The 15900-nt window shown below is 36.0% G+C and overlaps 1 protein-coding gene across 1 annotated transcript in view; it reads left to right on the top strand.

Annotated features, from left to right (window-relative positions):
- Positions 1–11959, top strand: part of LOC139479442 (regulator of G-protein signaling 22-like) — an 83361-nt gene extending 71402 nt beyond the window's left edge. The window contains exon 20 of the mRNA XM_071262291.1: positions 9079–11959. Within this exon, the coding sequence (XP_071118392.1) occupies positions 9079–9314 (236 nt within the window). The 3' untranslated portion in view covers positions 9315–11959. The remainder of the gene's footprint in view (positions 1–9078) is intronic.
- Positions 11960–15900: the final 3941 nt, after the last annotated feature.

Raw genomic sequence — 15900 nt, 5'->3', positions numbered from 1 at the left:
AGAACCTGTGTTGGGTATGAAGCATGATGTATATGGTTTTAACATACCTAACGGCAGGATGATAAATATCGATGTTCCACAGAATCTGTGTCAGGTATGATGCATGGTGTATATGGTTGTAACATACATACCAGCAGGATGATAAGTATCGATGTTCCACAGAGCCTGTATCAGGTATGATGCATGGTGTATATGGTTGTAACATACATACCAGCAGGATGATAAGTATCGATGTTCCACAGAGCCTGTATCAGGTATGATGCATGGTGTATATGGTTGTAACATACATACCAGCAGGATGATAAGTATCGATGTTCCACAGAGCCTGTATCAGGTATAATGCTTGGTGTATATGGTTGTAACATACATACCAGCAGGATGATAAGTATCGATGTTCCACAGAACCTGTGTTGGGTATGATGCATGGTGTATATGGTTGTAACATACATACCAGCAGGATGATAAGTATCGATGTTCCACAGAGCCTGTATCAGGTATAATGCTTGGTGTATATGGTTGTAACATACATACCAGCAGGATGATAAGTATCGATGTTCCACAGAATCTGTATCAGGCATGATGCATAGTGTATATGGTTGTAACATACATACCAGCAGGATGATAAGTATCGATGTTCCACAGAACCTGTGTCAGGTATAGTGTAATTATAGTTTTTCTAATAAATATTAATCAATATGTAACTGTGATATCCATGTCACTATGTGGAATGCGATGTTTTTCAAATTTGGAAGATGATACTTTGTATTCATACAAAGTAAAAAGTCCAAAAGATATCCAGGCTTCAGATCAAAGTTTTTATTTAACATTGGCACACACACTAGGGCTGGAATGGGTAACTCTGGTACCCAGGTCGGGTGGGTACTGAGTAGGACCCGGGTACCCACAGGACTACCCGGACCCATGCTTAGTCACGTGATATATTGTTTAATGACAAAAATTATCAAGAACTCTATGGTTACACTACAAGCCGCTAATGTTCACATTTCTTTCTGACTATGCATCCATTCCTTCTGATTTTTTCATATGGTTGAATAAAGATATAACTTAATTCCACTCCAGTGTATGAATGACCAGATTGTTCAAAACATGTATCAAAATACGTTTTGCCAGGGTTATGCTAAAAATGGTCCCAATCGGACATTTTGAGAGATCTCCTGAGACCAACAGTGGGTACCCGGGTAGTAAATTTGGATTCGTCCCAGCCCTAACACACACCCATTCATTTGCACAATATAGGGTAATGTAAGGCATAGTGTTGATGCTTCATATTCAATTCCACTGATTGCTCTCACACACCTGAGTTCCACACACTAACTATGTAGTAACACTACTTTGTTTGTTGTAGAGCAGAATAGGGTTTTAGTGTCTTAGTATTTAGGAAGTCAAACATTGTTATGATGCCACCGTTTCACCAGACAATATCATGACATCATAGTACATGACATTAAATGGACATATATGTGTAATATTTCAACAAGGCCAAATGCAGGTAATTATTTATTTTTTTAAAAACACACTGTTCAAGGCATCTGTGTACATCAACAGTCAATGGGCGTGATTCACATGAATGTTTGCTTGGACTGTGGATGTTGTGAATTTCACTGAAGAAGGAAGTCAGGAAACACACAGTGATTTCCTTTGTGGGTAATTGGGGACAAAATTATGGTGTGAGTCAGGCAAGGAAAAAAATCTAGTAATTAATCTATTATGGCATCATACAACAATATAATTTATCTTATCCATGATCATCATATGAGGCAATTTATATGCTGCTGTTGGGCAATCAGCTCATCATGAGAAAGTTAGTTTGACTACAAACCCTGGGAAGAGCCTGTTCTTTGAGTGTCAAGGAGTTGTTGCCCAAATCTCCTTCCAGTGATCAGAGATCGCCAACATTTCTTCCATGAATAAGTCATCAGCTCTTCAGAGTATCTCTCAATCTCCACTATTTACTCCCGCAGCTCTGATTTATTAATGAGAGTCACATGCTCTTGATAAAAGAAGTCATGTAATGGCCATGTTAATTGTTTTCAATGATTAGTGATGTTTAGTTCTTTGGAGAGATTTGTTACATTCCCCACTTTCTACAACAACATGTCTCCTCTCTGTTGTCACAGCACTGTTAAAGCAATATCCACATTGTACAGCACCAGTAGAGTGAAATTAGTGGCATCATTGTAGAGATTCATAAAAATGTGATATAAAGAAAACATATTTTCTCAAACTTTCACCTTTCTGAAATAGCAAATGAAATTAAATGGCTTTTTATTGATGCATGTTTTCAAACATAAGCACTCATAATTTTGTATATTCTTCAAAATGGAATATGATAACATTTCTGATCAAGCTATTTAATTTGGAAGTAGCACATTAAAAAGTGACTTTTTGTTTACACATACAAATGTATAAGAACTTATGAATGCTTAGCTTATTTCTATTGAGAATTAAGAGATTCTCTAGCAGAGTAGATCCTGATCCTGATCCTGATCCTGATCCTGACTTGCCTAATGAGTGAGTGAGTGAGTGTGGTTTTACGCCACTTTTAACAATATTCCAACAGCATCAGGCAGAGTCGTTGAATGAGGATCAGGTGGATATGAAATGGTCCTGATGGCGTGGGATGTTGCTGTTGCACTGGTGTGCCCAGCCCTCACTGTACTTACAGTCATAGATTCAACATAACTCGACTACTGCCAACTGTGGCACAAAACAACATTCACTCGCTCTATTGAGACATGTTGATTTATGGATTAATCTTTTCCACATACAGGATAGGAAGAAAGTAGTAAAACCACAGATTTGTATTGGTGTGGCTGTTTTGGAGCATATGCAGATTTGTTGTCAAGGACTGCACATAGAACCATAAACAAACACTATACTGGGAACCAAGTTATCATGACAGTATCCTGCTTCCTGACGCAAGGGAGTTAACAGTCTATAAAAGTCCAGTTTCCACCAAAGCCGAACTAGGCTGGAATTCCGTAGTTACATTTTGGATGGACTGACGAGTCTATGTATAGTCCAATCAAATCACGTAACAAACTAGGCATCCAGTTCGTAAAAACAAAATGGATTTCAACATGCTGATTCTGGTCAACTGCAGGACTTGCAAAGCATGTGATCCGTCAACTTGGCGTCGAAGGATGTTTTCCAAATCTTTTCATATTTTTAATCAAGGTGCCCAAGTGATTTGATGCACTTCTCGAAGTAAGACACGTTTTATTACAATATAGATAAAACTGGATTTTATAGTCAGTTAACGCTTTTACCTGAGGAAGATGGACAATATCCTGCTTCATATTTAGTGTTTATTGAATGATTTTGCTATATAACATTGCATGTAATGTGAACCATCTTTCAATTTTTCTGGTGCTGACTGAAATGAGTTATCTATCAGAAATATTCGAATAGTTTATTATTGGAAGAAAGTAATATTTATCAAAATTCTTTTTCGAAAACCCATACTTATGATTGAAATAAGGTATGAGATAAGTAATGTTATCAGAAACATAAAGTAGTTTGAGATAGAAAATATCAGAAAAAATATTTGAATTCTAGAATACTTTGTTACAAGCATTTTAGCCAATATGAGATAAGAAAAGTCAGAAAAAATATTAGAATACTTTGTAACAAACATTTTAGCCAATATGAAATAAAAAATATCACAAAAAATATTAGAATACATGTATTTGAATACTTTTTTTAGCAAACGTATGAGATAAGAAATATCATAGATTAGAATACTTGTGTTGCAAACATTTTACCCAATATGAAATAAAAAATATCACAAAAAACATCAGCATATTTTAATACTTTGTTGCAAACATTTTAAACAATATGAGATAAGAAATATCAGAAAAAAGATTAGACTATTAGAATAGTTGTGTTACAAACATTCTGACCAATGTGAGATAAAAAAATATCAGACAAAATATTAGAATACTTTGTTACAAACATTTAACCAATATCAGATAAGAAATATCTGAAAAAATATTAGAATACTTTGTTACAAACATTTTAACCAATGAGATAAGAAATATATCAGAAAAATTATTAGAATATTTGAATACTCTGTTGCAAACATTGTACTGACTGACTGAGTATGGTTTTACGCCGCTTTTAGCAATATTCCAGCAATATCACGGCGGGGGACACCAGAAATGGGTTTCACACATTTGCAAACATTGTAACCAATATGAGATAATAAATATCTGAAAAATATAAGAATATTAGAATACTTGTGTTACAAACATTTTACCAAATATGAGATAAAAAGTGTCAGAAATATATTGGAATATTAGAATACTAGTGTTTCAAACAATTAAATCAATATGAGATTAAAAAAGACAGAAATATTAGAATATTAGAATATTTTGTTACAAATTTAAACCAATATGAAATAAAGTATATCAGAAAAAATATTAGAATACTGTTACCAACATTTTACCCAATATGAGATAAAAAATATCAGAAAATAATATCAGCATATTAGAATACTTGTGTTAGAAACTTTTTCCCCAATTTGAGATAAACAGTGTCAGAAACAATATTGGAATATTAGAATACTTGTGTTACAAACAATTCACCTAATATGTGATAAGAAGAATATCAGAAAAAATATTAGAATACTAGAATACCTGTGTTACAAAGAATTTACCCAACATGAAATAAAAAATAGAAAACATAATATAATATAAGAATTCTTTGTTTCAAAATTTTAATCAATATGTTTAAAATACTAATAATCTGACATTAGTACATGAATAAGTAAGTATAACTTATGTCTAGTTTCTGTCTGTTCTTTGAAGGGTACAAACTGCACTGATTCAATGTGTACAGATTCACTTAGGGCACAAAGAAATAATAGTTCCATTTTTATGATGAAACGAACAAAATATTAATCATATCAAGATGGACTCTTGTTGGAAAAACTTGAGTCGAAATGAACTTGAAACATTAACAGGTATTTTATAATCATGAAAAATGATACTTCATCACATTTATATTTCTTTGAAAGAGGAGTTGTACCGAGAGCGTGGAGGATTTTTGATTAGATTGATAACCTCACGGGTCTCATGTTACAGTGACTCTAACCCCCATTGGAAACTGATATCATAACTAGTGACCATTGTTGAACCAGATCATGTGTACAAGAATAGTTTGGTCAGGCATGGAGTCCACCGAGTTGAGGGGAAAGTACATCAAACATTCCACCACAGTTTCGTCTCCAGTGTCTCAATGAAGTGATCACATTTTGATTTATTATTCTGTTTGTTTTCTTTTTTAGTGGACCTTTGTTGTAGGTTGTACATGTTTAGTATTTGTGTTTGACTTGCAGGCTCATCTAAATGCAAGGTAGGGCTGGGTCTGTGGAGTGCTTTGTTACCATTATAGTGTTGTGTAGAACTCAACTACCTTACTAGTTATTATATATATATAGAGCTGATAGTGACAGTGTAACACCACAGACATGTAGCACCACTTGGAACAGTAGACAAAAGGTGTTGTTAGAGTTGAATGTTAGCCATTTTACCATTTTATGTTTGTGTGAATCCTTAATGAAAGAATGCAAAAATGACAATACCTCAGAAACAATAAACAATGTAGCTTCTAGAAAGTCGAACTGTTATGTTGTGATTGGATTTTAAAGTAACAACTGACAACATCCCTTGGTAATAATAATAATAATAATAATAATAATGATAATGCGGACCTTGCTTTCGAAATGTTATGCCTGCAGCCCAAGTGACATGTTGTCCGACTCCCCATTGTTCTTGGTGCCTTAAGTTTAGTACCTCCAAATCTGTTGACTGACATTGGGAGAGTACCCGGGTTTGATTCCAGGAATACAGCCCTTCGCTGTCTGGGCTGAGTGTAGAGGGGGCAAAGGCACTGATCTAATGATAAGCTTAACCAGCCTGACTGGGCCAACGAAGTTGGCGGGAGATATAGAAATGGGTTCTGTCCGTCCGACCGTCTGTGTGTGATAGTGTGTGTGCGTGTGTGCGTCCCGAAATCGTTTCTGGAGCATAACTAAGAAACAGTCAAATATTTCTCTACGAAACTTTGCATGTCTATCAGACTCATGCTGAACTTGTGCCTTTTGCTGTGTAGGAATTTTAGAAATTTTATTTTTTTACGTTTCCATGGCACCAAGTTGGACTTCAAGTTTATTTCCGGAGCATAACACAAAAACCGTTAAATACTTTCTTGCAAAACTTTGCATGTCTAACAGGCACATACTGAACTGGTGCCTTTTGATATTTAGCACTTTTAGAAGAAAAATCTTTTTTACGTTTCCATGGCAACAAGTTGGATTTAAGTTTAAATATAGGGTTGGTTCACTTATGGAGTATAACAAATAAACTGTTAAATATTTCCTTGAAAATATTGCATGTCTATATATAAGGCATATACTGGTGCCATTTGATATTAAGGAGTTTTAGAAATGTTTATTTTAGAATTTCCATTGCAGCTATTTTGACATGGGCTGAGAGAAATATTGGGTCAGTTACCTGATTTGGGACCATAACATGTTAAAATGGGCGGGGGGTACAGATGACTTCGTAGACTATACGCTTGTTATCCCTGTCAATGGATCAGTGTGCACTCAAATTTTTCAATTTAAACTCCCCAGGGAGTATACAACCCAAGCTGCCTTGTGAGGCACGAGAAGGTTGACAGTAGATCTTGATTTGTTTGAATCTTCTAACTTTACAAGCAAATATGTCTGCCAGCAGTCGTAATGAAAATCAACCAGAACACCGCAGTACTCTTGACAACAGTACGCTACTTACCATAAACATTAAGTTGAAAGTCTGGGTGGGGAATGAAGTTATGAAGTCAGGATGTTCCTGTGACAAGATTATCTGTTACATATTCCACAAGAGGTACTGTTAAGACAGAAATACACAAAGAATTTTGAAAATAAAGGAAAGCAATGATCTGATGTAAAACTGTAATATGTTTTTTTTATACTGAAATCAGCCTGTATGTAAATTTGCAAAAATGTGTTCAGTGATAAAGTTTCAAAGCAGAAAGTTTAGTACACAATGCAAAGTGGTTCTTCTGTCATCCTCTATATCACCAGAGCTCCCATTTCATTAAATCTACACTAACCTTGGATCCATTTCCATGGTTCTCGCATTCTTAAATTATCTGCCCTTGATTTTCATTAACATTTTAGGGCTTTGTTTTGCATGTCAGTTTTTCAATGTTGAACTTTGCTCAATCTCTGATGTAATCAATGGGACTGGTCGCCATGTTGTTGATAACCCGTACCCAGCATTGAGGCTGATTGGTAATTTGCATCCTGATTGGTCCCTTAGACTGAGTAGCATAGCAAATCAAATTGGCTAATAAAAATCAAGGGTGGGTAATTTTAGATCACAAGAATCACGGAAAAGGATCCAGGGGTTGGTGTAGGTTTACTGAAATACAAGCCTGTAGATAAAGAGGATGTGCTACCGTAGGTTTTTGTGGCTTCATGTATTGTAAATGTGCTTTTACTGTTGATGTTATATGTTTGTTCAAAAGTAGTGTCCAATGTTGTTTAGTATTATTTCAATCTTCTGAGCATGTATCTGTGTTGGGCTATTATGTGAACATTTATATATTCCTGCAAGAAGTCTTATTGCTTTTAGTCTTAAAAAATGCTTTCCATTCTTACTGTTAAAAACTTTAAAAAAATAATGAAATCTTTTGTTGATAATACATGTACGACAAAGTTTACTTTTTAACTTTTATCACAAAACGTTTCCAATTTCCTCCGTGGCATGGTTCATTCAAAGCAGTTAGTCGAGTGAAATGTTGTTGGCTTAATGTCATTTTGATAAAGATCAAGAAGATGGATTACGCATTCACAAAAGATGCTGTCTTCTTTCAACATCACAACAACAATAACATTGACTTTGTCTATACTTACAAGAACTATTTCCACTTGAGAAAATCTCAAGCTAATTGAAAAAAATCTAATTTGACACAATAAGATGTAAACTTTACTTATGTGAAGAGATCAAACAGATGTGTAAATGTGCAAGCAATTCTCTCTGTTGTGCCGGCCCTGGCAAATTAACACCTTTGTGGATTGGCTGACCTCCGGGGTTGAATAAACATTCTCTCCACATCCAGTGGGGCCGCGCCATTTGTTTTGCGTTTTATCGTTTCGCAATTGTAACCAGCATTATGATTATTCTTCCCAATGCCAGATTACTGCTGGATCAGCATACTTTGCTTTTGTTTGTTTCATGTTTTTTTGTTGTAAATGTCAAAGTAGCCCAGTGTGACCGACAATCCATTCATATCTGTGTGTGTGTGTGACCCAAAACCATCTGACATTTTCTCTGTCTCTCTTCATCTACTTGTTCTTTATGTTTTTTGCTTTTGATTTAAAATTTCATTATGAAACTCACATTTTCAGGCTTTTAAAAAAAGTGTGTTGATACCTATTACAATAAAGTGTGAAAAAGGGGAGCATATACCTAAACACTCCATCCCGGATTTATAAATGCATTCTTGTTTTTAAATGTCAAAGATACATCCCTTTGGAAATGGAATACTATTGTTTATTGCTAAGCCACACCTAAGTACCTAAACAATTGTGCAAAAACAGTTCTGGTAGCTAAATTGTAAACATAGATATTCATAACATTATACAAATGAAAAGGATGTTTTAGTGATACATTTAGGATGAAAGATAAAAAAAATTATCAAACCTCACAAAAATGTCATTCATGTGAAATAAATTCACTGATGTCATTGAATAAGACTTTGAACCATTTACTTACATGGATAATTTCAACAGGAGGTAATATCTTTAACTCATGAAGGGCTAAAATATGCTTTAAGAAACATTTTGTTGAAACTATTTTTATTTCATTCTATAAAAATATATGCATTGATCATATATGTCTTGATGGTCTCCATAAGGTGATTTCTTAACCTGAATCTTTGTTTTAAATTGTCCATAGCTACATGATCCTTTATGTCATGGTATGCATATATCAAGGTGCACGAACATTTGGTATCATTTAGAAAAGTATTTTTGTCTGTTTTTAGGAAAGCCCAAAGGCAAAGAAGACACTAAACTGAGCCCAAGACAAATTTCTCCAAGATTACAGGAAACAGTTCCATCTAAAATTCATCAAGAGAAGATAACTCCCACTAAAACAATTCATGGGAACACAACTCCTACCAGCCACACCCATCCTGGTGCTGCCATGAAGTTGATGGACCTTGACAAAGGAAAAGTAAAACTTTCTCGTCAAATTCCACCTCTTGTTCAGAAGAAATGATTAGGTTGCCACAGGACAGCCATTCTCCTGAATTTATTAATACTATGTAGGTTCTGGGAGCAGTGCTAGAGTTAGTCAGACATACCACACATGTCAAATGTTAGTGATGAGACAGACAGCCTGTTTTTGAATACATGAGGTTGTATTGATTAACAAAGACTTCATGTTAACATTTTGTAGACTGTCAGGAGCTCACCTTATTTAATGGAGTATAGTAAATACACACTATATGGTGTATACTTAGGAACTGATCTGGTATGAAAGTTCAATACTTCGTTTGGACCCTGACATTAATTAGACCAATTATTGTCAGAAGTTCAGTATACCAGATCCGTAATCAATGTAGCAGAGCTGTTCTGTCATAAAGAGATACCGGTATGTGCATGGACACATGTCCAAATTATCTTTGATTTTATACTAATGTATGTTCCTGTCTATGATATCATTAAATCATTGTATCATATCTATCAAGAAGAAAGTGGATTATTAATTGTGATGCTATGGAAATGTTCTTTGAAGCATGTCTGTTGCCTAAACTATAAGTCTACAACGAAGTTAATGGATATTTTCTGAACGAACTATATATCTACCGTATATTATGCATATCCCCTTTCAGCTAAATTTGTAATTGCAGGAGTATCAAAAACATAAGGGGTGAGGTGAGACATCGTGTTCAAGATTGTTGCACTAACATAGCAATGTGCATGCACTTGTGCTGCTTGTACTAGTCCAGACTAATGCCCATTTTATAGTGTTATATAGCCCACTGAGATACCATGCCACAGTTTAACATGAATACCCCACTCAGACACAGTATACTGACTCCGAGCCGACAAGTCCTTCATTTGGCCCCTTACCGTTTAGCACCAAGCAGTGTAACCACAAGTACCATCTTTTGACGTCTTTGGAATGACGGGGCAGGGATCAAACCCTGGACCTTCCGCTCTCTGGGTGGATGCTGTACCACTCGACCACGGAAGTGGTTCATCAAATATGTGCTTTGTTTATGTGAAATCTGCCATTAATGTCTCAACGTGTAATATAAAGAAACTGTTATACCTTCTTCAGGACCTTACTTGACTATCATAGTTCCTCTATATGTCTCCGCTGACCACTGCAAATGTGCGATGCAGGCCGGGTCATGGACGTCCCACACCTGCTGGTCATTCACAAGACCGGACATACAAGTAGAACAACAAGTAGTAAGACAGAGTCTTGACAGAACAATAATTCATAATTGATATAATTTTACATATAATATTTAAGTATAATTTGAATTTTAAGGATTTCTAAATCACCTCTGTAACATCCATATTTTTATTTCAATCTCATACATGTCTCTCTACCTTTGAAATAGCTGCCATACTGTGTGAAATAGGAAAAGTCACACATACAATGTCCATTCAACTCAGTCAAAACTACATTTGCAGATAATGTTTTGGTTGATATATATGTACATTCTTTATTTCCACAACTCAAAATGATTACTGGTCATAGGTCAGATTTAAAAATGGGATCCTTTTAAAAGATTCACACAAGATGGCCTACACGGAGGAGCTTAAATTACGGAGGTGGGTAATGAAACATTTAATGTGGATAAATGTGCACCATGAGAAAATGATTCAGGTCAATCTGTAATGTTTTGTATTAGTTCTTTGAATGTCAAGGCTATGAGATGTGAAAAGGTGTGTGTGAGGAGGAAGAGAATCATTTTGAAAGTAATTTTCAGATAAGAAACTCTTGTCTTTCATGTCCTTGTAAAGTAAAACAATGGGTTATTTCATGTGAATGAAATATATTCTGTTAAACCTGTCAGCACCCGGACAGTACAGCAACATTGGTTGTACGTGTCACTTCTTATGACTGTGTGCTCTTATTGGCAACATAGATAGCAATATTTTTGTGGAGATATGTAGAGGACTAAGGAGAAACAGAAGAATTATAGTCAGTGTCGACATCATGAACAAAAGTAATGCAGCTATCTTGCAGTTGCTTCCTGTACACCTGAAACAATTAGATGTGAGTGGGGGCCACTACCAGACACCTGATCTGCAGATCTCATCATGACGTGTTCAACTAGAGCTAGGAACACATCGGTGTTACAAAGAGCTTTTCTTCTTTGCACTGTTAGTCACATACATATGCACAGAGATAAGTAGTGATTTGAAATCCCCAAAGCTATGTGTCAGACTGCATGCAGCTTTGATCATCCACTGTGTCCTCATATCTATACACGGTATAAACATTCTGACATGGATAGTTTTTGCACAGCAAGTGTTAACTGGATAATTTTGTAAATATTAAATATTTACAACCAAAAATATGCAATTGTTAATGTATCATTTACTGACTGATTATATAGGCCATATTATTTATTATTATTTATAATTATTTATGATGATTTTAAGTTGGTTTTTTCCGTCCTTAAAAACACTCTGTGATATTTTGTACGGACCATCTGTTTTTTTTACATGAATGTATTTGCTTTTTGCTCTGGATAACTCTATGTTTATCAAACTGAGATCTATTTCAAGGCATTATTCCAGATATACATAGTGCTACCTTGACTTTTTCCTTCAACTTAAATTAAAGTTTCAGTTGATATCATGTAGTTTATATTAAAAACATTATTAGTACATATTTTATAGCCATCCATTATGTTAATTACATTCATGTCATTTATTATTTATGTGTAACCTCTATATAGCATGTTGATTTCATCAAACACAGCTGTGATTGCCTATTTATGAGTCCAAGATTTTGCTCATAAAATATTGCCCTTCAGTATAGACTTTGTTGTTGCTCTTTTACATGTATTTAAAGCATTAAGCAGAATGTCATTTGAGTTATGTAATATGAATTGGTGGAGCTTTTCAAGACGAGATAATATTGTCCATATGTGCCTGTGTGCACGGAACTGTTAATGGAGATTGAATGACTGTTTGGTATTCATTAACACACCCCATACAATATTCACACAACTTGTTTGCAGCACAGAGCATGTTTTTTGACAGCAGGGTTTTTATGGAATGTTTTTACATTGTGAAAGAATGTTTTAGTGAACCAGATGACCCAATATGACTGATGTGGGTCTATTGTTTGTTCATGAGTACTTCGAACTTGGCTCTGTTCAGATTGCTGATAACCTAGATTAGGAACGAGTAAAACACTTGGTGCCATTTTATCATTGATGGTTTTGAGAAAAACAAATACAGATGGATTCCACACTTCATATTTCTTCATCACAAATATGGGACACTTATGCTTCATATAATTAATTACCCTTTTACCCCTTTTGGCACTAGGGTACAGATGGGTCTGACCATGATGCATACACTTACTGTGCAGGGTTGCATCCCAAGGCTGGATGGTTGAAGGGCTCGATTCCAAGATTCTTACTTATTATAAGCCTTGGTCTGCCAGCACCCAAGTTCCTGTGTTTCATCAGTGTGGTAAGGGGAGGTTGGGTAGCCTAGTGGTTAAAGCATTTGCTTGTCACGCCGAAGACCCGGGTTTGATTCCCGACATGGGTACACTGTGTGGAGCCCATTTCCGGTGTCACCGCCGTAATATTGCTGGAATATTGCTAAAAGCGGCATAAAACCATACTCACTCTCTCACTCAGTGTGGTAAACATATTCAAACTGGGTTACTTTGGACTTTGATGAAGCAGTTGATGTCTGATTTTGACTGCCACTGATGCACAAACACTAGCTATTACACATTCACAAACACTAGCTATTACACATGCACAAACACTAGCTATTACACATGCACAAACACTAGCTGTTACACTTGCACAAACACTAGCTATTACACATGCACAAACACTAGCTATTACACATGCACAAACACTAGCTATTACACTTGCACAAACACTAGCTATTACACATGCACAAACACTAGCTATTACACATGCACAAACACTAGCTATTACACAAGTTGATACCATGTCAGATCCTTCACATAGGTTTCAGTAGGTTGTACATCTTCCCGAGCCAAGTGAGTTTCCACCCTTGCCGAACTAGGCTGGTATTATGGAGTTACATTTTGGCTGGTCTAACGAGTTTATGCATAGTCCAATCAAGATCGCGCACCGAAATCGAAATCCGGTTCGTAAAGTGTCATGCTGATTTTGGTCGACTGCAGGATTTGCAAAGCATGTGCACCGCTAACTCGTTGTCAACAGATATTTTCTCACTTTTCATGCTTTTAATCAAGGTGCTTACGTGATTTGATGCACTTCGCGTTGTAAGACTCGTTTTATCACAATATAGATCTTCATTATCAATCAGATCGTCTTGACTCGGCGCCATCGTTTTGTTTGAGGCAAATGCAAGTGATACGAGAGGTTGAATCTGATTGGTCAATAGGAGAGGCATAGAAAGGGCATAACTCGTTATAGCCACTGCTGGCGCTACGATCCAGCCAAGGAATTCCAGCCTAGTTCGGCAAGGGTAGAAACTGGACTTTTAAAGTCAGTTAACTCTCTTGCCTCGGGAACATGTAGGTTGTATGACAAGACATCTAAATTCACACAGAACACATCACAACATATGCAGCTATGTTTTAAGGAAAGGAAAAACATCATTTTAAAATGTTGTTTTTGTGTGTATTTTCCCTATGTTCTGACTCAACATAAGTTTTCAACCAGGACAACAAAGTGAGCATCTTCCCGAGGCAAGTGAGTTAACTGACTATAAAAGTCCAGTTTCCACCCTTGCCACACTAGGCTGGTATTATGGAGTTGCATTTTGGCTGGTCTAACGAGTCTATGCATAGTCCAATCAAAATCGCGCACCGAAATCGAAATCCGGTTCGTAAAGTGTCATGCTGATTTCGGTCGACTGCAGGATTTGCAAAGCATGTGCGTCGCTAACTCGTTGTCAACAGATATTTTCTCAATCTTTTAATGTTTTTAATCAAGGTGCTCACGTGATTTGATGCATTTCGCGTTGTAAGACTAGTTTTATCACAATATAGATCTTCATTATCGATCAGACCGTCTTGACTGGGCGCCACCGTTTTGTTTGAAGCAAAGCAAGTGATACGAGAGGTTGAATCTGATTGGTCAATAGGAGAGGCATAGAAAGGACATAACTCGTAATAGCCACTGGTGGCACTACGATCGAGCCCAGGAATTCCAGCCTAGTTCGGCAAGGGTGAAAACTAGACTTTTAAAGTCAGTTAACTCTCTTGACTCGGGAAGATGCAAAGTGAGGGGCTGCGCTTACAATGTACATACACACAACTGGTAAATATGAAGGCACCAATTTGCATCGACATTGTCAAATCCAAGATTAGCATTGGGATTTTTATGCAACAGGGGAATTCTAAGCCATTTGCCTCCTCAGAAGTAGGGTTCTCAGCAATAAGCGGAGATTGACTTTATCAGGTAAGAGGACAGGTATGTCTCCGTGAAAATGAATATTGATAATATCAGTTTGACCACATTTGGTATGTGTAATCTCTGCAGCATGATACATACACTCTGGATCTGAATATATTTTGGGTCATTTCAATAAAGGATGTCATTATATATAAAAAAAAAAAACAGGTGCATCAATATCTACAATATGTTCTCCACAATGTCTCGTCTTTATGATTGGGTTGTTCCCGCTCTTGATATACAGTCACTTGAGCATGGGCTTCCATTAAATTTAGACCACCAGAGGTCATATCTTAAAATATGGGACAGAATATCAACAATTTTCCAATCAGTATTGATAAATTATATATGAGGATCCTTAGTCAAAAGTCAATCTGTCACTATTAAGGTCATGCGCTCATTTAAGATGCATTCAAATCAACATATCTTCAGCCAATTAGAATAACATAAAAAATTTAAGATCTCATAAAAGCTGCACTTCCCCTGATTAATCACTGAAAATGGCTTCAGAAGTAAACAGTGTCATGTAAAAACCCTCTTGCGCCTGTAGGCAGCTTGAGTTGTATACTCCCAAGGGAGTGGAGAATGATAACTGGAATACAAACAGATCAACTGGTCAGGTAGCAAATAAAACCGCATTTGAGCAGATACAATTACCTGGATACCTGTGGTATAATAATAATAATAATAATAATAATAATAATAATAATAATAATGGTGCGTTGTTGTGTAAACTGTGAACAATCTTCAAGAAATCCTAGGAAATAGCAGGAAGCTGGATGTTGGCTATGCTGTGCTGCAACACAGTGGAACTCCTCTTCATTACGGTGAATGTTTTAGACATCTTCTACCCGGAAACCAGAAGGCCCAGAGAACTTTAATAATGAGGATATGAAACAACATACACAAGATCAGATTTGTTCAGGAGATTATAATAATAGAAAGTGATTCTTTGTCATTGAATTAACATTGCTAAACTTGTACAAGCAAGCATGCTCTTTCCATGGAGATTTGAAAGAGTGTCATATTACTCTTGCTTGAAAGTTGCTTCATCAAGGTTACTCAGTAAATCTTTCAAACTGTTTTATGGACGACATGTGAAGGACGTTTCCAAATTGACACATCACTGACAAGAATGATGTCCGATGCAATTCCCTAGTTTCGCATGTAACATAGTTTCCCGTGCGTTTTTTTAGA

This window comes from Haliotis cracherodii, unplaced genomic scaffold (genome assembly GCF_022045235.1).
Source record: "Haliotis cracherodii isolate W230 unplaced genomic scaffold, xgHalCrac1.p SCAF_4, whole genome shotgun sequence".
In the NCBI taxonomy this organism is placed as follows: Eukaryota; Metazoa; Mollusca; class Gastropoda; order Lepetellida; family Haliotidae; genus Haliotis; species Haliotis cracherodii.
Note: the sequence above shows the minus strand (reverse complement) of the source record. Positions and strands in the feature narration are given on the sequence as shown.